General features: G+C 43.1%; 1 protein-coding gene across 3 annotated transcripts in view; it reads right to left on the reverse strand.

The window, feature by feature from the left end:
* Positions 1-22,821, reverse strand: part of wnk4b (WNK lysine deficient protein kinase 4b) — a 70,115-nt gene that overhangs the window by 35,926 nt on the left and 11,368 nt on the right. For all 3 annotated transcript variants that reach the window (XM_042307043.1, XM_042307042.1, XM_042307041.1), the window contains 3 exons: positions 5,635-5,807; positions 4,773-4,993; positions 3,647-3,804 (listed from right to left, as the gene is read on the reverse strand). In XM_042307043.1, coding sequence (XP_042162977.1) covers positions 3,647-3,804; positions 4,773-4,993; positions 5,635-5,807 — 552 coding nt within the window. The remainder of the gene's footprint in view (positions 1-3,646; positions 3,805-4,772; positions 4,994-5,634; positions 5,808-22,821) is intronic.

Genomic DNA, 22,821 nt, shown 5'->3' on the forward strand with positions numbered 1-22,821 from the left:
GTGATGAAATGCTTCACCATCTGGCAGTCCTGTGGACGATTCCTGGTTTGGCTGATGCCAGGAGAACGCCCAAATGCATAGTGCCAACTGTAATGTTTGTTGGAGGAAGAATAATGGTCTGGGGTTGTTTTTCATGGTTCGGGCTAGGCCCCTTAGTTCCAGTGAAGGGATATCTTAACGCTAAAGCATAATGACATTCTAGACGATTCTGTACTTCCAACTTTGTGGCAACAGTTTGGACAATGCCCTTGTGCTCAAAGCGAGATCCATACAGAAATGGTTTGTCAAGATCGGTGTGGAAAAACTTGACTGGCCTGCAGAGAGCCCTGACCTCAACCCCATCAAACACCTTTGGAATGAATTGGAACGCCAACAGCAAGCCAGGCCTAATCGCCCAACATCAGTGCCCGACCTTACTAATGCTACTGTGGCTGAATGGAAGCAAGCCCCCCCCCACTTCAATGTTTCAACATCTAGTGGAAAACGTTCCCAGAAGAGTGGAGGCTGTTATAGGAGCAAAAGGGGGACCAATTCATATTAATGCCCATGATTTTGGAATGAGATGTTTGACGAGCAGGTGTCCACATACTTTTAGTCATGTAGTGTATCTATTATTGAGTAGATAGTACACAGTCAATACATGCCTCTTTTTCAAGATAACAAAGGGGAAAATCTGGAAATAAAACTTCAGTGAGTGACTTACGTTTGTGTACATTAACCTTTAAAATTGTGATTCCCTCCAGAAAGGACAACTGTAACCTGTATGCCACTCCTTGAGTATACCTCTTTAAACCCCTCCCTTAGTACTGTTGTCCTAGGGAAGGACCAGTGTATCCAATTGGTACTATACTGTATATAGCTGGCACCAGCTATCCTATCCTAGGAAGTCCCTAGGTGGCTTTACAGGTACAAGTCCTTAGCCAATTAGAGTACATTCTTATGAGGACCACCTTACAATCATAGATTTTATGACAACATTTAACAGGCCAGTAACCTCCATAGATACACAGCAGTAAACCGGTAGTACATACTTTTTAAGAGGCGCAGCAGGCGTCTGCTAACGCCTTGGTCACAAGGCTATGTCTGTCTCCTCACACACTCAGTCAGACCACAGCACAGAGACGGCTTTGAAGAGTTGGAGGAGTGATGCTGGGCCAGTTCTGCTCACCATATCAATGTCCTTTGTCAGCGGCGGCAACCCCTCTTCAGCTGACGCACTGGGTAATGTTCTGCTTCTGTAAGAACTCACTTCAACCCAGTAAACTTCCAAAGAAGACAGTGTTACTCTCCAAGTTAACTTGCTGTAGGTGTATTGGCTAAAGGACTTACTCTGTTGTTTTTGAAAGTTACTTGGGGGCATTGTCTTGGCTTTTGTGCGCCCACACACACATGCTCATATTAATACACTTTCACACACAGACACAAGTACACACACACACAGACACATTTCAACAATTGTGTCTGAGAATGCACACACACACACAATACACACTCGCACACATGCAAAACACACACACACAGGAATGAGGGAGGACAAAGCTTTTACACCTACTTGAAAAGGCAATGTATCACACCTGAAGGAAAAACAAATAGGTATTTCTGTGCAGACACCGTATAATATATCATCTCACACGTCACACAGCCAAATATAATATCCACTGTTTATCCTGTTTGTGAAGGCTACTAAACATGACAGTGATATCATTCCACCAATAGACCACTACTAAAGTGTAGGAGGAGAATGGTGGCCATTTGCTGTAGTCTCAGTAATAATCTGCTATTCATTTCCTCTATAGGTTAAGCCCCATGGCTAAATTAGAACTGTGGTATGAATTAAGCATGGAGATCCTTATCTGCTGAGGTCAACACAAATAAGAAACAACAGTGCAAGTAAGTATGTAAGTCTGAATACAGAGCATGGCTGGAGAGCGTCTGAATACAGAGGCTGGCTGGAGAACGTCTGAATACAGAGGCTGGCTGGAGAACGTCTGAATACAGAGGCTGGCTGGGGAGAACGTCTGAATACAGAGGCTGGTTGGAGAACGTCTGAATGCAGAGGCTGGCTGGAGAATGTCTGAATACAGAGTCTGGCTGGAGAACGTCTGAATACAGAGGCTGGCTGGGGATAACATCTGAATACAGAGGCTGGCTGGAGAACGTCTGAATGCAGAGGCTGGCTGGAGAACATCTGAATGAAGAGGCTGGCTGGAGAACGTCTGAATGCAGAGGCTGGCTGGAGAACGTCTGAATACAGAGGCTGGCTGGGGAGAACGTCTGAATACAGAGGCTGGTTGGAGAACGTCTGAATGCAGAGGCTGGCTGGAGAACGTCTGAATACAGAGTCTGGCTGGAGAACGTCTGAATACAGAGTCTGGCTGGAGAACGTCTGAATACAGAGGCTGGCTGGAGAACGTCTGAATACAGAGGCTGGCTGGAGAACGTCTGAATACAGAGGCTGGCTGGGGATAACGTCTGAATACAGAGGCTGGCTGGAGAATGTCTGAATGAAGAGGCTGGCTGGAGAACGTCTGAATGGAGAGGCTGGCTGGAGAACGTCTGAATACAGAGTCTGGCGAACTGCTTTTGTGGTTCTGGCAGAAAACCCATAACGGAGTGAGAGCCTTGCTTCCTCAAAGCTGTAACACTCCTTTGGACTCTAGCACTAAATACTGCTCATGTTGTTCCAGGGCTATAGCGAGCTCAGACACACACACACACACAGCTAGCACGTGGGTTCTTACTGTGTCAATCACGTTGGAAGAGCTGCATGTAAATTAATCCACAACGTGCATTATGGTCCTTGGGGATTTCAGTTTATTTTGCCAAATGACCGCAAAGAAATCCAGAATTGTGGAGTGGAGAAAATCCAGCATTGTGGAGATGTTCCCATTCCTGCATGTGGACCTCGTTCTCCGACAAGTAAAAGACTTAAAGCATCATTCCGATTCCAGTAATTAGCAATCAAGCCCGAGCCCTTCAGCTCTTCCAAATCTGGTCGTTACGGTGCAACAGCTGATTATAGCAGTGAAAGAGAGATGTCCATTTGGTAAATACCATTCATTATAGCTCCACAGAGACCCTGTAATTGCCTCTGCTGATGAGAAATGTCACAGCAACATTGCATAGAGATGAGAAATGGTAGATTACCATTAGTGGTCTGATAAACACTCAGTAACAGAGATAACAGGGTTGGGTACAAGGGGAGGGTTTCTATTTTTGGAGACCGGATGGGATGGAAGTGAGAATGTTGGTAGCATTCACAACGGAGAGAGAGTATGTAATTGAGTGTTTTTGTGTATCTATTTGTATCTATTTGTGTCACATTAGTGATGCATAGCAAGCAACTTCAAAAGAAAGACTGAGAGGGGGTGGATAGAGAAAGAGAGAACAGCAGTTAGTTGAAAGGAACAAGAGATGATGATCCTTGCACATGTTGCACGCCGTTTGAATGCCTCTTTCCTGCTTACCTCTTCCCAGAGGCAAGCAGCACTACACTGAACAAGTGGTGCTGTCAAACTGCAAACTGCAACCAGAAAGATGGCCAAATTTCTCTTCAGATCTGACCAACATCTAGCGAAACAACAGACAAACTGAACAACATGGACTGGACACACAGAATCCACTAGAGACAGAGAAATCCACTCACGCTGGTGACTTTACGGTAGATCTGGGCAGCGTTCTGGCACTCGGAGTAGGGGTACTCAGAAGTGGTCATCTCAAGCATGCACATCCCAAAGGCATAGACGTCCACCGCCTCATCATACTTCTCCTCGTACATCTCTGGAGCCATGAACTCAGGAGTCCCTACGGGGGGTAGAGTGAGGGGGGGGTAGAGTGAGGAGGGGGTGTAATGATAGTGGTTATGAGAATGGCGCAAAATGTGGTCCTACTTCACTGACAACTGCAGTTACACTTCACAATAGAGTGGCCGTATTCATTCTCACTCTGACCACTTTGGAACAAGTAGCCAACTGTGTGCCTTGTAATACAGTGTGGAAAATGTGTATTGGCAAGTACAAGTGTATTCAAATGGAAAAAATGTATCAAAGGCGGTACAGAAGGAGGAGGTAATCAAAAGATAAGTTATTTATTGATACAACACCAGATCTTATACGAGCGTGATAATGTAAAACAAATGTTAAACGTCTGTAGATTTGAAGGTTTCCAAATGGGACTTAGATGACCCACACTATTAAAAAGTCACTGAGACCAAACACTGTGATAGCAGTGAGATAGATTAGAACATGTCGGACAGCCGTGCTGACGTCACTGCAAAGACTAGCCGTCATGCACCATGACAGTATAAATATAAACACCTAGCCAAATAAATAAACACAGTGGCCAGCATAAAACAGGGCATTGAAGGCTTTATTTACAGTTGCTCCAGTTTAAGGTCACACCACACTGAAGGGACAGCAGTACACAGGTAGCAGTGGGAGTGGGACTCCATTTTACACTGGAAGAAATTATTTATTGAAATATTGAATAACCGTTTCACACAATACTGTATCTCTGTAATACAATTTTTAAAAGACATTAAAGCAAATAGCAAAGAGTAAGTGTTGTAGGTGGCAAAATGTTTTAACATCCTCTATGAGGTTTCAGCTATTACGTACGTCTCACTTTAAAACCTTAGTAGTGGGGACAGAACGCTTTAATCCTACATTGAGAAATATTCAATAGTCACAGGGTCTAGAATAGAGCCCTGATGCACTTCATCATACTGAGTGTCAGTGTCAACTGAAGTGGCTGTGGGTAGTTGGGAGACTCACCAATGACACTCTTGGCGAACGAGGCACTCTTTAGTGTGGCCAGGCCCAAATCGCCGATCTTGACGGAGCCTGTGGGGCCAGTGATGAAGATGTTGTCACACTTGAGGTCCCTGTGGATGATGGGCGGGGTGCGGGTGTGGAGGAAGTGGAGGCCCTTCAGGATCTGGTGGCTCCAGCGCTGCAGCAGCTTCAGCTTCATCTCCTTGAACCTCTTCAGGTACCTGCAGGGTGAGGCTGATATGAGTACTGTACGTGCGGCCTAAGCAGGACTCAAACCCAAAACCCTGGTGTCCAACCAACTGAGCGATTGGAACCATGGGGTACAACAGTGTAAGCAACAAGTGTTACTAATTAACAGAGCACCATGGACCAGGGGTGCTCACATTGAATCTGAGAGCCTGAGGATGAGGTAGCATTTTCCATTCCATCTGTCGCTGGAACCAATTTTCTCCTGTCATGCTCAAATTGAGAGTGACACTCCATTTCGACAGATGTTAGCCACATGGCTAACGCACGAATTCAGTAGATTCACTAACATGAACAGAAAAACACAGATGGAAAGCATATCTGCTTGAAGTCTTTTGCACCTTTTACAAGGAGATGACGTAGGAAAATGGCACATACTTTTCCCCATCTGCTTATTACTCAGGCAGTGGGGATGGCCTTAAAGGGATAGTTTAGGGTTTTGGCAATGAAGACCTTGATCTATTTTCCGAGAGTCAGATGAACTGATAGAAACCATTTTTATGTACAGCTAGCATACTTTCAGTCTTTGTGCTAAGCTAGTTAGCATTGGCTTGTGAAACTACCTCTAACTTCATACTGGATGCAGATACATACAAATTGTATCCCTTTAACTCACGTCTTGAGGGTGCCTGATGTCATGAGCTCGGTGACCAGAAGGATGCACTTGTGGCCCTTGCAGTTGTCCTTCCAGGAGTCGTAGAAGCGGACAATATTGGGGTGCTGCAGCCCCTTCAGCATCTCCACCTCCTCACTGAAACGCTGGCGCTCCACCTTCGTCAGCCTCCGCGTCTGGAGAGAGGGAAGAGGAGAATACATTATTATAGTGGTGAGACTATACACGTAGTAGGTTATAGAAGTACATGTTACGACTTCCGCCGAAGTTGGTGCCTCTCCTTGTTCGGGCGGCATTTGGCGGTTTACGTGGCCGGCATTCTAGCCTCCACCGATCTACATTTCTTTTTCCATTTGTTTTGTCTGTATTGTACACACCTGGTTCCCATTAGATTTGAATTATTTCCCTATTTAACCCTCTGGAGCCATCATGGTTTTGTGCGTGTTTATTGTTGTCAGTTGTCTCGCTTATGTGATTCTGGATTTTCGTTCTCCTTGTTGGAAGATTATTTTTGAGTAAAGTTACTATTATTACTCATCTCTGTGTCCTGCGCCTGACTCCGTCTTAACCACATCACCTAGACTCTGACAGTACAATAGAGTAGACACAAATATAAACTCAGCAAAAAAATAAATGTCCCTTTTTCAGGACGCTGTCTTTCAAAGATCATTCGTAAAAATCCAAATAACTTCACAGATCGTTATTGTAAAGGGTTTAAACACTGTTTCCCAAGCTTGTCCAATGAACCATAAACAATTAATGAACATACACCTGTGGTACGGCCGTTAAGACACTAACAGCTTACAAACGGTAGTGAATTAAGGTCACAGTTATGAAAACATAGGACACTAAAGAGGCCTTTCTACTGACTCTGAAAAACACCAAAAGAAAGATTCACAGGGTCCCTGCTCATCTGCATGAAAGTGCCTTAGGCATGCTGCAAGGAGGCATGAGGGCTGCAGATGTGGCCAGGGCAATAAATTGAAATGTCCGTACTGTGAGACGCCTAAGACAACACTACAGGGAAACAGGACGAACAGCTGATTGTCCTCGCAGTGGCAGACCACATGTAACAACACCTGCACAGGATCGGTACGTCCAAACATCACACCTGCGGGACAGGTACAGGATGGCAACAACAACTGCCCGAGTTACACCAGGAACGCACAAATCCCTCCATCAGTGCTCAGGTTGTCCACAATAGGCTGAGAGAGGCTGGACTGAGGGCTTGTAGGCCTGTTGTAAGGCAGGTCCTCACCAGACATCCCCGGCAACAACGTTCCCTATGGGCACAAATCCACCCTCGCTGGACCAGACAGGACTGGCAAAAAGTTCTCTACACTGACGAGTCGCGGTTTTGTCTGACCAAGGGTGATGGTCGGATTCACGTTTATCGTTGAAGGAATGAGCGTTACACCGAAGCCTGTACTCTGGAGCGGGGTCGATTTGGAGGTGGAGGGTCCGTCATAGTCTGGGGCGGTGTGTCACAGCATCTTCGGACTGAGCTTGTTGTCATTGCTGTGCGTTACAGGGAAGACATCCTCCTCCCTTATGTGGTACCCTTCCTGCACGCTCATCCTGACGTAACCCTCCAGCATGACAATGCCACCAGCCATACTGCTCAGTGAGTGATTTCCTGCAAGACAGGAATGTCAGTGTTCTGCCATGGCCAGTGAAGAGCCTGGATCTCAATCCCATTGAGCACGTCTGGGACCTGTTGGATCGGAGGGTGAGGACTAGGGCCATTCCCCCCAGAAATGTCTGGGTACTTGCAGGTGCCTTAGTGGAAGAGTATGGTAACATTTCATAGCAAGACCTGGCAAATCTGGTGCAGTCCATGAGGAGGAGATGCACTGCAGTATTTAATGCAGCTGGTGGCCACACCAGACACTGATTGTTACTTTTGATTTTGACCCCCCCCCTTTGTTTAGGGACACATTATTCAATTTCTGTTAGCCACATGTCTGTGGAACTTCTTCAGTTTATGTCTCAGTTGTTGAATCTTGTTATGTTCATACAAATATTTACACATGTTAAGTTTGCTGAAAATAAACGTAGTTGACAGTGAGAGGACGTTTCTTTTTTTGCTGTTTAGCATTACGAGGGAAAAGGAGAATATATTGCTATATACAGAAGTATTGAGATTAGAGCTTAAATGGACGAGACACAAACATACAGTATATAATACACAAATGTACAGGCCAATGCTAAGTAATTTATTATGCAACCTGCAAATGTATCTAGGCCCCTCAATGTAATTATAGGTGTCTGGGTTTCATTGCATAAGGTTACACAATCATGTGAGTTCACTGCACAATATTCACAGATTAACAGATATAGCTACAAAAATCTAGATATGAATAGATGGCGGTATTGATACAGTAGCCAGTACTCTGTCAGCCTGTGGTGGGAGGAGATGTAAAAGACCAGTGCCAAAGACCAAGAGGAAGAGTTGTGCCAAGCCAGAAACTTGCCATCCCCAGCCATCTCATAGGGCACGCATTACTCTACCAGGGGCTTGGAAACACTGACGCGTAACAGTTCTCTAATGGCATCAATTTTTTTTTAGCTTCAATGACGTTGGAGGGGGTTAGAGCAGAATTCAATGCATCAATTATAGAGAAAACGAAAGTGATTGTTTCAGAGAGGTTTAGCAGCATGTGTTTGTTTGTGTTTCCAAAATGCTGGATGGGGTTTTTACACACAGCACAGCACAGCCCAGCCGGTGGTTTTCAGTACAAAGCAACAGACGCCTCTCTCTCACTCTCTCTCCCAGGAGACAAGTGCTGTAGGAGACCAACTGTCCACACTTACTCTAAAGATTACGCAACAATAAGGCCAGTAGTATCAGGCCAGTAGTTCTCACTGCCCTCTGCTGTCCCACTCAGAACACAAACTGTCCTACTGCATGCCTGCTCTGTCCACAAACGCCAAGTTGTCATTCTCAGTCAAGTGTCCTGATCCAGGAGCCAAGCTCACAACAATAAGGAGCACTATTGGTAGAATTTGGCACCCGGGCATCGTGACACTAAAACACAGTGACAGTGCAAAGTGGGTGCCAAAGTCAACCTGAATGAGGGTTGTCCTGTTTACAGCACACACTAGCTCCATTTTACTATGCTCACAGAGAGCCAGGATGATGCGGGATGGCCAACGACGACACCTAGCTTATGTAAGAGTGGCAGTGGGAGCAGGTCATGACTGGCTGGTGGGGGGATGGAGGGGTGATGGGGGTAGAGAACAGGGGGTTGATTTCTTCCTTCACTGGACAACCTATTTTTGGGTTTGCCGCTTCCAGGAATGAAACCCACATAAAGAAAAAACAGCTGTGTGAGGCTCCTCACTCAATCCTCACTCACCCCATCTCTCTAGATCTCTTTCAACCCACCAGGAACGGATTTGGTGATCAAACACCAGCCAGTGAAATCATTCAGCAGGGAGCCGTCAGAAGCAGTGAACTTACCACATCTAGCTCTCTGCCACCAATTCTAGTAAAAGTCGGGTACTTGATTTGCTGCAACTTTTATCTGGCTCCATCGGAAAAGTTCATGAAGATGATGTATAAGAGTGTGTGTGTGTGTGTGTGTCTCTTGGGGGTATGATATTTAACACTCGGTAACTTTCTCACTCATCATTAGTCACAATTCATTCAGGATTATCCGTAATCATGGTAGCATCCACATTAATGTAGATGTGTTAGAAACATATTCTAATTTAAAATAAAAGTGACTTCGACATGACACAATACATTATTTACCATTCATTTCTATTGGGCACAAAATATTGTAAAACAGAGCCAAAGCTAACTGCAAATGCATCCAAGTTTGTAGAGTCACAAGCTTGATCTATTCATTGTTTGTTAGGAATATGGGACCACATTTTTTGACTACTTAATTTATAAGAATATTTAGGGGTGTCAATAATTTTGACCCTTAACCTTTTGAGAAAATAAACAATTACTTGTTCAACAAAATGTATTTATCTGAGTAATTGTATTAGTATAAAATAATATAATACAATTATCGCTCATCTTTATCAAGGGTGTCAATAATTTCGGACCCCACTATATAGTTGAAGTCGGAAGTTTACATACACTTAGGTTAGAGTAAAAAAAACTTGTTTTTCAACCACTCCACAAATTTCTTGTTAACAAACTATAGTTTTGTCAAGTCGGTTATGTAAGGCGTCTAGGTGCAGCAGGTAAGGCGGAGTCAGGCACAGGACACAGAGATGAGTAATTCACGTAACTTTACTCAAAACAACAAATATTCCAAAAAGGAAAGTAATCAAGCTCACAAATACAAACTAACCTACAATGAACAAACACACACAAAACCATGGGGGAACCAGGGGGTTAAATAAGGAACATATAATTATGGGAATGGAAACCAGGTGTGTACAATGAAGACAAAACAAATGGAAAATGAAAAGTGGATCGTTGGTGGCTAGAAAACTGGTGATGTCGACCACCGAATGCCGCCCGAACAAGGAGAGGAACCAACTTCGGCGGAAGTCGTAACAGGTTAGGTCATCTACTGTGCGCATGGCACAAGTAATTTTTCCAATGATTGTTGACAGACAGATTATTTCACTTATAATTCACTGTATCACAATTCCAGTGGGTCAGAAGTTTACATACAAAGTTGACTGTGCCTTTAAAAAACTTTAAAAATTCCATCATGGCTTTAGAAGCGTCTGATAGGCTAATTGACATCATTTGAGTCAATTGGAGGTGTACCAGTGGATGTATTTCAAAGCATACCTTCAAACTCAGTGTGTCTTTGCTTGACATCATGGGAAAATCAAAAGAAATCAGCCAAGACCTGATTGTAGACCTCCACAACTCTGGTTCATCCTTGGGAGCAATTTCCAAACGCCTGAAGATACCACGATCATCTGTACAAACAATAGTAGGCAAGTATAAACACCATGGGACCATGCAGCCGTCATACCGCTCAGGAAGGAGAAGCGTTCTATCTCCTAGAGATGAACGTACTTTGGTGCGAAAAGTGCAAATCAATCCCAGAACAACTGCAAAGGACCTTGTGAAGATGCTGGAGGAAACAGATACAAAAGTATCTATATAAACAGTAAAACGAGTCCTATATCAACATAGCCTGAAAGGCCGCTCAGCAAGGAAGAAGCTCCAAAACCGCCATAAAAAAAGCCAGACTACGGTTTGAAACTGCACATAGAGACAAAGATCGCACTTTTTGGAGAAATGTCCTCTGGTCTGATGAAACAAAAATAGAACTGTCTGGCCATAATGACAATCGTTATGTTTGGAGGAAAAAGGGGGAGGCTTGCAAGCAAAGAACACCATCCCAACCGTGAAGTACGGGGGTGGCAGCATCATGTTGTGGGGGTGCTTTGCTGCAGGATGGACTGGTGCACTTCACAAAATAAATGGCATCATGAGGTAGGAAAATGATGTGGATATATTGAAGCAACATCTCAACATCAGTCAGGAAGTGAAAGCTTGGTCGCAAATGTTGTCTTCCAAATGTACAATGACCCCACGCATACTTCCAAAGTTGTGGCAAAATGGCTAACGGACAACAAAGTCAAGGTATTGGAGTGGCCATCACAAAGCCCTGACCTCAATCCTATAGAAAATGTGTGGGCAGAACTGAAAAGGCGTGTGCAAGCAAGGAGGCCTACAAACCTGACTCTGTTACACCAGCTCAGTAAGGAGGAATGGGTCAAAATTCACCCAACTTATTGTGGGAAGCTTGTGGAAGGCTACACAAAACATTTGACCCAAGTTAAACAATTTAAAGGCAATGCCACCACTAATTGAGTGTGTGTAAACTTTTGACCCACTGAGAATGTGATGAAAGTAATGTAAAATCTGAAATAAATAATTCTCTCTACTATTATTCTGACATTTCATATTCTTAAAATAAAGTGTTGATCCTAACTGATCGAAGACAGGGAATTTTTACCAGGATTAAATGTCAGGAATTGTGAAAAAGTGGGTTTAAATGTATTTGGCTAAGGTGTATGTAATCTCCCGACTTCAACTGTATATACAGACAGGATGGCTCACTTCTTAGGAGAAATTGACAGATCCTCTTTTGTCAGTTGTTTTCCATGGAGTTGGCTGTCAACACTGTAATGTAAAAATGTTGGGTCGCTGTCTAAGAAAAATGAATGGCTGTATTCATCAGGAAATACTATTTCTGTAATCATGTCAAATCCCTGTTCTGGCTCCAAATAGAGATATGTAGAGTATATTGTAGCATGTGGGCTGCTATGACGATCTGACCACAGACTAGCCAAACAACATTGGATCTTATCTGCCTATAGAAAGAGGTGCACTCCGCGTCTGTTTCTGGACCTGCTAGTTTGAGTGTGACTTATCTAACAGGAAACTGAGCTTTATTTTCTGTTGAAAGTGAATGGGAGCAGGGGGAGCTCACTGGCTCCATAACTCAAATAAAATACTGCTCCCATTTGATTAGGCCATTCAAAGCTGTGGTTTAATATAGGACTTATATATAAGTCCTGCTGTGCCAAACTTGACCAGGACAAAGTCAAGGTTTTAGGAGGGAAAGATCTTTACGAACGAGAACACTGCCCAGGAGCTATGAGAGAAAGTCAGAATTCAGTCCAATAGAGGTAATAGCACTATGAGAATGTGCCTCTGTGCCCTGGCTATAGACCCTGGCTAGTGTCCATCTCCACCAAAGGAACCAATACTAAGGAGAATGCTTGCTGGATTAACAGTAGCTTTGGGGAATGTTTTTTGTCAATGCATACAGAGTTGATATAGAGTCTATGTCTGAATCATTAGCAGGAGATCAGTCCAAGTGGCTGTGGTTTTGGAGAATTCTCAGTAGTTTTTTCTTGGATGACGGTGCTGTTGAACACATTCCGGCAGAAAGATGGCAAGAGCACACAGGGTTTTTTTCAGCATAGAAAAGTCTTGGCGTGCCGCCTATGTCCAAACAGTAATTTTCCGTATGGAAAAAGTTTTTAAGTGTAAACTTAAATGACTAAAACCAGATATAAACTATGTAGAAAATATAATGGACCTTTATATTTTTTTAATAAGATCATCTTTGAGAACTGAAAATCACCAAAATAAAAAGCTAGACAATCAGGGAGAATAACAAATTCCCCAAATGATGCATTCAGGAGTATTTTTGTCATGACATGGGACCCCCATTGATTTTGTTATAATATTTCAGTCACTTAGATAGCATAAGCCATGGCAAAATGTGTAGAACTGCAGGAAATTAGCTTTAAAACTGCAACATTTTATCTCCGCCACATAGAAAAATGTGTCACTATGGCCAACAGGAGTACCTCGAAAATGTGTGGTCGATGACCGCACTATTGGCCACGAACATTGCCACACACTCGCCACACCCACCACCACCTAAGCCCCAGTTTGATCCAGAAAAAACCCTGGCAAGGCAGCAGAAAAAAACTGCCCTTTAACTGTTAATGCCTTCTTTCCTGCCTGTGCATGTTTGTGTGGAATGTATGTGAGAGAGTGAAGGAGAGAAAGGGAGGTGAGGATGTGTGGAGATGTGTGAAATGTAACTTATGTTGTACATTGTAATAAGTCTGTAAGTATTATATAAAACAGTGTGTAGGCTATGCCATAATGTGTTTGTGTATATAGGGTAGTCTAGAAGGAGTGGAAGTTTTAATCTTTATCAGGAACAGCCTGTTTTTTCTCGAGGACACACTGATTTTAACCTGAGTGAGTTGACACCGTGTCACAGTGACACCAATGCCCCTTTTCTCCAACCATGCAACCTGACCTCAGGTCAATTTGTAAGATTTGGTACGTAAATCTGTCGTTCCATTTATATGATACTTCATGTTAGGTTAGGTTACATTATGGAATAGCGGTCATACGATATCATACGATTTAGAGGACTTGTAATATCATACGTCATACCCGGTTGTACAATAGCATACAAATTGGATGATGGAAAGTATTATACATCTCGGATGATCTTGTACTATACATATTTCTCTGAGACCAGGTTGCATGTTGCATCGGAACAACAAAGGAGAATTACAGGGAGAATTTACGTTGGTGGTTTGGAGAACTAAAGACAAAAGTTAGGATAATTTACAGAAAATGTTTATTGGGTTAAGGTTAGAATAAAGGTTAGGGGAAGAGTTAACTAAAATGCTACAGTTGCCCCAACACGACTCTAACACGCAACCTTTGGATTGCTAGATATGTCCACCCATCCTCCCCAACCAACCTCCCTCGTATCGTTTGTCTTTAAGTAACCTTCTGTCTTTGGTAACCATACCAAACGTAACATATCATACTTATTGGAGGTACAAAGATTTATCTAAAATACCAAACGTTTGTCCAGTGAGTCCAGTCGGAACCGTAAGGTTATTTTAAGAACAAAGGCAAATACAGATGAGTCTCCATGAAACATTTCTAGTTAAACACTGCAGTCTTTTTGAAATTAGTAGAGAAACAATGCTTCATTGTAGATTGTTACAATTAGGAAAAATGTATTTACTTCAGATGACTGTGCTTTAGGTTTGCCTCCGAGGCAAGAGAACATTTAGCTATTTTCTAGGCAGGATTACTTATTGAGCAGTAGTGCAGTCAGTTACTGTAAGAATCTGTATAAGACCACCATAGCTTCAGGGAGGAGCACAAGGAAATACAACTCAAAGCAGCTAAAAACAACTAATTGTCCAAAAACATGTTTGCATATCTTCTTTAATCTAACTAATATTATAACATTTATGTCCTAACTTATATTTACAGACAATCAGATTTTATTTATTTAACCTTTATTTAACTAGGGAAGTCAGTTAAGAACAAATTCTTATTTACAATGACGGCCTACCCCGGCCAAACCTGGACGACGCTGGGCCAATTGCGCGCCGCCCTATGGGACTCCCAATCACGGCCGGATGTGATTCAGCCTGGATCTATCCCAGAAGATTCAAAGTGAATCTCCAAATCCAGACAGTTCTGGACAGTTAGTTGCCACTATGTAACCCCAAGGAAACATAGGGTCACTATGCTTGCTGTCTGAACTGCATATACACTCCCCACACACTCCATGCTAGGTTTAGCCTCCAAAAAACTAACCCAGAGAGGGGAGGGACCTGGCCCCCCTTTCTGGGACGCTGAAGGGGGATATTATTAGTCCCAGAGGATCTCGGCATGTGCCGCAAAGCCAGGAGGTATTTGGCCAGCGAACGCCATCTTACCCTTACATAAGCACTGTTTGGTGGTTTGCAGGGCCTGGCAACCCACAACCAGCTGGGAAGGGAGAGAGTGTGTTGGGAGTGGGAAGGGTGGGTGTCAAAGATCCTGATAAGTAACACTTTAGAATAAGGCACATTGTATGTAGCCTATTAGCAGCTAATTAGCTATGAAGCCATCATGGAAATGAATGTGTTAGCAGGTTATTAGGCAATTCATCATACATAGTCTACTAACTAGAGGTTAGGGGCTGGTAGAGATTAGAGACCCGTGAGCTAATAGTATTAAACTATTTAACTACTGGTAAATTACAAATCTTAATTCCCATGAAAATAAACCAGTCAAATCCACCTGCAGAGATTTGCTGAGAAACCTGCTGCACTACTGTAGTGATTTGCACGTGATTGCAGTTCAAACTGACAGACATTCACTATTGACAGTGAAAGGCCATGAAACAGACATAAGATTATTATCATGCCAAGTGTTTGGGTCTTTTTCTATTTGTGCGGAGTGCCTCAGGGTACTTCTTTAACCTACAGCCACTTTTCTCCTTCCTGAATCTCAAGAGCCAATCAGAGACACGGTATACTGGTGCTTCTCTGTGGCTCTGATGACCTACACAAACCATTTGGTGGTAACTGAGTAGTCCCTGTGGCTGTGGTGTTTGTTCAGGTAAATAACAGCTGGAGGGACACACACTGGGGTATAAATATCCAAGGAAGGAGAGAGAGATATCTGCCAGACTGAAAACTTGAACCCTTGTTAAAGCCATTCAGGTTCCTAATTGGGGGGGTAGCTAAGACGTAGTGAAGAGGATATCACTGACTAAGACAAGTGAAACTGATGTCATAGGGTCTAACTGACTCAAAAAACACTGCTAAGGCCTCAGCTCATGCTCCAATGAAGCATTGACGTTGCATGTTTCGACCGTTGGAAAACATCAGTAGAAAAAACAAACAATGAGAGAAAGCGAATCACAGCTGACATTATATCTCCCTCATCGACCTTGGGGGCTGGGGGCAAATCTCAGCATGCCTTGCTCGCTCTTTTCCCGGCGACTTCCTTCCTCCATTTCGCACAGCATGAGAAACAGCCCCCAAAGCAGGGATTTATGGGGTCCATGTGTCCAGCCGTGTCTCTGGTCCTCGCAAAAGGGCTGCTAAGACAGGGGGACTGAGAAGGTGTAGGATCTTCTGTTTTAACCCTGACAATGTGTATCTGTAAATGGCAATGTTGATAATAAATCATGTCACTAGGATGGACTAATGTTTTCACAAGGTTATGTATTTGCTTAGAACCTGACACGAACCAAACAGGTTGACGAATAAAAGGTTTCGGAATGATTATGTATGAAAATGATAAGAATGAATGACATATTGAAAGAAAAATCAATACATCACTGTTCTCTTATCAACTTGACACAAATTATTCCAGGCATAGACCAGTGCACCTGCGTCTTCATCAATAAATACCACCATTAAGTTGATTCAACAACACTTTCCGTATACTGTCACCCCAGACCATTCTTTGTACAAATCAACACAGAGACAAAGACTGAACTGTATCAAAGGAAGAAGTAAACAGTAAATGACAATAAAACGGGCCTGTAAAAGGTGAAGGCTTGAAGCCCCCCCAAGTTTCTCCATAGAAAATCAAGCCATGTGAGGGTGTGTCAGGGACGGGCAACTCCAAAGCCCTGGCCAGAGCAGTTGAGAGTGTCTCATTAAACTGGCCTCTGTCTCGTAAAGCCTCCGGGTTCTCTGGAAAAGCCTGGTGTATCTCTACCCCACAGATGTTCCCTGTCAAGGGCTTTAACTAGTGCCTTTGGAGGTACGGAAGCAGAGCCTGTCAGGGCTATAGGATTGCCATGTCCACCAGGAGAACAAAGGAAGAGCAGAGAAACAAGAATGTGTCTGTTAAACACTAAAACACAGGGTGATAAGATTCGCTTTGAACTACCAGATCCAGGAGTTATTGAACACTGATTCTGTAAATATTGTAGGGCTTTACTTTGATAGGTAGTTTGTAGCAGATTGAGTTCTCAGATCATTTCACACCTGCCACTTTGAATCAAAGTTGAACTAACCTAGAAATAGGTTAACAACCTAGAAATAGGTTAACAACCAGCAACTAATAGTAAATGTGTAATGATAAGTCTGAGGTTAAGAACTATTGATCTGCAGAGTTTGATTCTAGATAAGTCATTTAGCGTCAGAACTAAAGGGTGTATGGTATGAATGGGGTCATGCTGGTGTAAAGGACGTCACGCTGCTTGCTTAGCGAGGTCCACTTCCTCCTGTTTGGCTCACACCGAGGCTCAAACCCAGGACCTCTGCCTTGCTAGCCCACGTGACCACCCTCCTGAAGTGTCTTACCAGGAGCTCTGCTCGTTAAATCCCATTACAATTATCCTCCTCCTTGTTTACTGATTTGGTTTCACTCTGACTTCAGGTACTCCCCAAATGGATGGAGCCAGGGGCCATCTCCAATTACGATTATGCCCCATCAAACATAACACTGTCACTGCATGAAGGATGCTGAAAATCAAGTCACAAAAATAAGTCAAAAAACGACCAGATTCCCCATCGGCATATTTCTTTATATTTTTTAAAGGAAATCAATTTGTGCTGAATATTAAGTCAAGCTCTGGTCACAGCCGGGAGTGAATCTACACTGAGAAACACAAAACACATGTGGGACAGTGGAGGCTCAGGACCATCCTCCTCAGTGAATTTAGTGAAACATTAAGTGAAACATTTAAAAAGTTAGCATTTTTAGACGAAACTATACTAAATATATTCACGTCAGCAAATAATTGATTAAAACACTGTTTTGCAAAGAAGGTCTACAGTAGCCTCAACAGCACTCTGTATGGTAGCACCATGGTGTAGCCGGAGGTCAGCTAGTTTCCGTCTTCTTCTGGGTACATTGACTTCAATACAAAACCTAGGAGGCTCATGGTTCTCACCCCCTTCCATAGACTTACACACTAATTATGACAACTTCCAGAGGATGCCCTCCAACAGCTCTTGCAGCATGAACTGACATGTTGTCCACCCAATTTAAGGATCAGAGAATGAATCTAGTACTGAAAGCATAAGCTACAGCTAGCTAGCACTGCAGTGCATAAAATGTGGTGAGTAGTTGAACAGTTTTGAGCAAATTAATTGTTTAAGAAATGCAAGAGAGACAGAGAGAGAGAGCTAGCTATATTGTTGTATTTTTTTTCACTTAGCTAGGGATTGCAGCTAGCTAGTTTAGCCTACTCAAACACCCGGCTCAAACAGAGAGGGATGTTATGTTAGCTAGCTGGCTATCCAACACTGGAACTATTCCAAGTCAAGGTAAGCTTTTTTGTGTTGAATTTTACCCCCTTTTTCTCCCCAATTTCGTGGTATCCAATTGTTAGTAGCTACTATCTTGTCTCATTGCTACAACTCCCGTACGGGCTCGGGAGAGACGAAGGTTGAAAGTCATGCGTCCTCCGATACACAACCCAACCTTCTTAACACAGCGCGCAACCAACCCGGAAGCCAGCCGCACCAATGTGTCAGAGGAAACACCGTGCACCTGGCAACCTTGGCTAGCGTGCACTGCACCCGGCCCGCCACAGGAGTCGCTGGTGTGCGATGAGACAAGGATATCCCTACCGGCCAAACCCTCCCTAACCCGGACAACGCTATGCCAATTGTGCGTCGCCCCACGGACCTCCCGGTCGCGGCCAGTTACGATAGAGCCTTGGTGCGAACCCAGGGTCTCTGGTGGCACAGCTGGCGCTACAGTTGTGACAACATGCGCCTTTAACCACTGCGCCTCTTCAAGGTAAGCTTTTGATTTTGTTCATTTATTGCCACCGAGCCCGCAGGTGTAACTGCTTAACTGCTTGCTGACTGTACATTGTACTGCATGATTGTAGCGGGTTTACTAACACGTTAGTTTTAGTAGCTATATTGACTAGCTATGACATTAGCTAATATGGTGACAACGATGTAGGCTGTGTGTCGCGGTTAATGGTTATGATATGAAGGTTTGGCTTGGAGATGTTTTTTTCCGCCCGGTCACAGACAACTGATGAGTTCACAAGTCCACAAGCAAACGGAAAAGGTGAGAGGAGGAGAATGCGTAGATGCGAGATGGAATTTTACAACGAGCAAAATGATCATGCTGTTTGTATGTGGCTGCTATGAAAGTGAACTGTGTTTGTGTGTGATCACGGGTGTATTCATTCCACCGAATCTGTCGAAAAACGTTTCTTGAAAACGTAAGCAACTAGAACGAAACGGGGATAAACATACTTGAATTTGTCCAAAAGAAAGTCTCTTTTGCAACTGTTGGACTAATGATTACACCCTAGATCAGCTAGAAGCAGACAAGAGTGTGCAACATTTATCACCTATCACCTAATTCAGGGTGAAAGAGATACACTCATAGTCAAGTTACACTCCACCATACAATGACACTCCCAATCCTGGGCTGTTTGTATATGCACTGCAGACCCTCAAAATAAGAGCCGTGGCATGATAACGCAGCTTGGCTAAGCTGATAACACTCACAGCTAATATAAGAAAGCCCTTAGCTCTTAGGATTTGAATTCACTAGGATTTCTTTCTTGGCAACTGAGAATTAGATATCCGCTGTCGCATAAGATTTCCTTCCGCTACCATAAATCAAACAGAAATACCATCAGATGGATATCTGCATCCAAACAGATCCACAAGTGCAACAGGAACAACACCTGCAGTGGTAACGGTGCAGTCTATCGTCCTGTCCATGTCAATGAGTAATGGAGCATGATGATCTGAAACAAAGGATGTGTATGATGTGTCAGCAGGGCCGGCTCCAAGCATAAGCAACATAAGCGGTCACTTAGGGCTCCAAGCCATTAGGCGCCCCCAACCCACACACACACATCATAAGATATTTCTTAGGACCTCAGTTGGGATCTCAACTTAGTATTGAGAGTTAGAATAGCAGAATACACAAGGCACAAATTTGGAATTTGGTTGTGGATCAGCAATTTTTCTCTTGTTACATCAGTCACTGAGAGTCAATCAATTAGCCATGTCAGCTAACAATTCCTTGATTGGTAAATTATAGCCAGCTATCTAAAATTGTATTAATCATGGCCAAATACTGACAAGGCAGGCAGGGCATGAGGCACGCAGGGCATGTGCCCAGAGGCCCCCATTGATTTTGTTAGTAATTTTCACTCAGATATTATTAACATAGCATAAGTCATGGCAAAATGTGTAGAACTGCAGGAAATTAGCTTTAAAGTGAAAACATTTCTCTCCACCCCATGGCAAAATGTGTAGAATAGCGGTAAATTAGCTGTAAAACTGCAATTTATTTCTCTCTGCACGATAGCAAGATGTGTAGAATTGCAGGAAATTCACTTTAAAAATTGGAGGGGACCAAATCTTGCTTAGGGCCCCCAAAAGGCTAGAGCCGGCCCTGTGTTTGAGTCTCTGAGTTTCTCTGTGTCTCTGCTTTCAAGCTTTCTCACGTGCTTGTGTAGGTGGGTGGGTGTGTGGAACCAGCCTGAGGGTGCAGGAAATAAGACTCCAGGCCAGTCACATGGTTTAATAGGTTAATAATGCAGAGCGTGGACCAGATCCCAATCTCACAAACAGCTGTTTCTTTTCATTACGCAAAGCAATGGGCATATTTCAGGCGTGCTTCCATGCTAAAAACAAAAGGGACTTTCATGCCTGTAATTGGAGTGAATCATGATTATGAATGATGTTTGAGATATTCTGTTGTTTGTAAACATCATTGTAAACGTCATGACAGCTCATAGGTGTTTGTGATAAAAATGTCCAGGTGTGTTGAATGTGAAACTGGGAGGTTTAATGAGTCATTACATATACAGGTGATGGCAACTGGCAAGAACCAACAGTCTGCCACTCAAGTAAAGAACACTACATGCTATATGCACTGCCAAACCATGCCCACTCTTATAATAGCACAAAACAAAGCTCAATGACAATTAAAGTATTATTTCATTACACCTTTTGTGACACGTGGAGACACCTTTAATGCAGTTCACTAGGAAAGTAAAAGGGTGGAACTATAGAAGAAAATAATCAGCAGTTAAAATGAATGGTACGAGTTGTGGAACTATGACCCCGTGTCATTCACAGATAACCTAGAGGAGCTCTGAATGATAAGAAGTAAAGTGACCCATTTCTTTGACTTTAGTGAGGTCATAAAATGATTAAACTGCAATATATTTTGTCACATATTTATAATACTTGAATATCTCGCTCATATGTAGCCCATTACTGTACTGACAGATGATATTTCCGATTTGTGTCGCTCTTGCTCAATCTGTCGAGTGCCGACTGCCAGGATCATCTAGATGGAATGGTCTGTTACAACCCCCTTCTGAGTATGTCAATGTCTAGACAGAACATGATACATACATGTACACATGTAAGCGTTCAACTGTAAGTGTATAAGGACCCCTGAGGCTGTTAATATCAAGGCACAAGGCGAGACCCAGATGCAGACACAGGAGACAGATGGCTGGAGTCTTACAATGTTTATTAATCCAAAGGGGTAGGCAAGAGAATGGCCGTGGACAGGAAAAAAGGTCAAATCCAGATCAGAGTCCAGGAGGTACAGAGTGGCAGGCAGGCTCGTGGTCAAGGCAGGCAAAATGGTCAAGCAGGTGGGTACAAAGTCCAGAAACAGGCAAGGGTCAAAACCGGGAGGACTAGAAAAAGGAGAATGCAAAAAGTAGGAGAACGGGGAAAATGCTGGTTGACTTGGAACATACAAGACAAACTGGCAGAGAGAGACAGGAAACACAGGGATAAATACACTGGAAAAAACAAGTGACACCTGGAGGGGATGGAGACAATCACAAGGACAGGTGAAACAGACCAGGGCGTGATTGTTAAACCAATAGGGTGTTAAGGTCAGGGACATGTATGGATGATGTGGATGCTATCCACACACTATAAAAGGTATATATCCAGGCTCATATATAAAGATGAATATATTGTACAAGATTGTTCCCCTTGCACTATATGATTCGGGAGGTAATAACAGTATGGTCAATAAATGCAGTTAAGCGATATATACCATGGGAGGAGAGGGAAAAAAGACAGTGACAAAGACCATGAGAGAGGAGGAGAGGGGAGGACAGAGTACAAGAAAGATGGATGGTGGGTTGGAAAATAACTGGTCTACGTCCAGTCGTTATTTTTAGGAAGAGATGTCAAAAGGCTCTATGGCTAACACAAATAGCTTTTATCATCCATATTAAGTTATAGTGAATTTAGGAGCCCTAATTGAGAAGAGACTGAAGGAGGTAAAATACTCTAAAGACAGCTGATCAGAAAAACATACATGATATATTTCTGAAGGCAAAGGTAATTAAATGTCAAGCAAAAAAAATGTGATGAGATGGAGAAATATGAAAAACATTTACAACCGACGGACAAGGCATCCTCCGAGGTGTTAAAACAAGCCGATTCAAAATGAGCTGTCAAACCTCTGTGGCTCTTGTTCTTTGAAGCCAAGAACCTTTGCCCATCTGGAGCACAATATAATCTAAAAAAGATGTACTATGAATTGATAAAGTTTAAGAAGTTCCAAAGTTCCAAATACCAGTAGAGAATTTTAAAAAACTGGACTGGTCTCATTGAACATGATATGGTCGGTAATGACATAGAGTTAGTGGTATCTCCTTGTGAGAGAATCAAACAATGGCAGGGATGCACCCGGATGGCAGGGTGCAAAGAATACAATACAGCCCATTATAAACTAAAATATGAATTTGACGTAACGCCAGTTCATCATATTCTCCATCAATTGTTTTTGTGTGGGTTTCCCAATGGACTATATCGTGAGAGAGACAGAGTAAAGTACACTTTATCTTGGGGAACAGCCGTAGTTTTTTTCTTCTTCAATAAGCTAAATATTTTTGTCATCCGACAGCCAGAAAATTAGCTCAAAGACATACAGAGAACAAGTGT

Source organism: Oncorhynchus tshawytscha, linkage group LG27 (assembly GCF_018296145.1).
Source record: "Oncorhynchus tshawytscha isolate Ot180627B linkage group LG27, Otsh_v2.0, whole genome shotgun sequence".
NCBI classification, from domain to species: domain Eukaryota; kingdom Metazoa; phylum Chordata; class Actinopteri; order Salmoniformes; family Salmonidae; genus Oncorhynchus; species Oncorhynchus tshawytscha.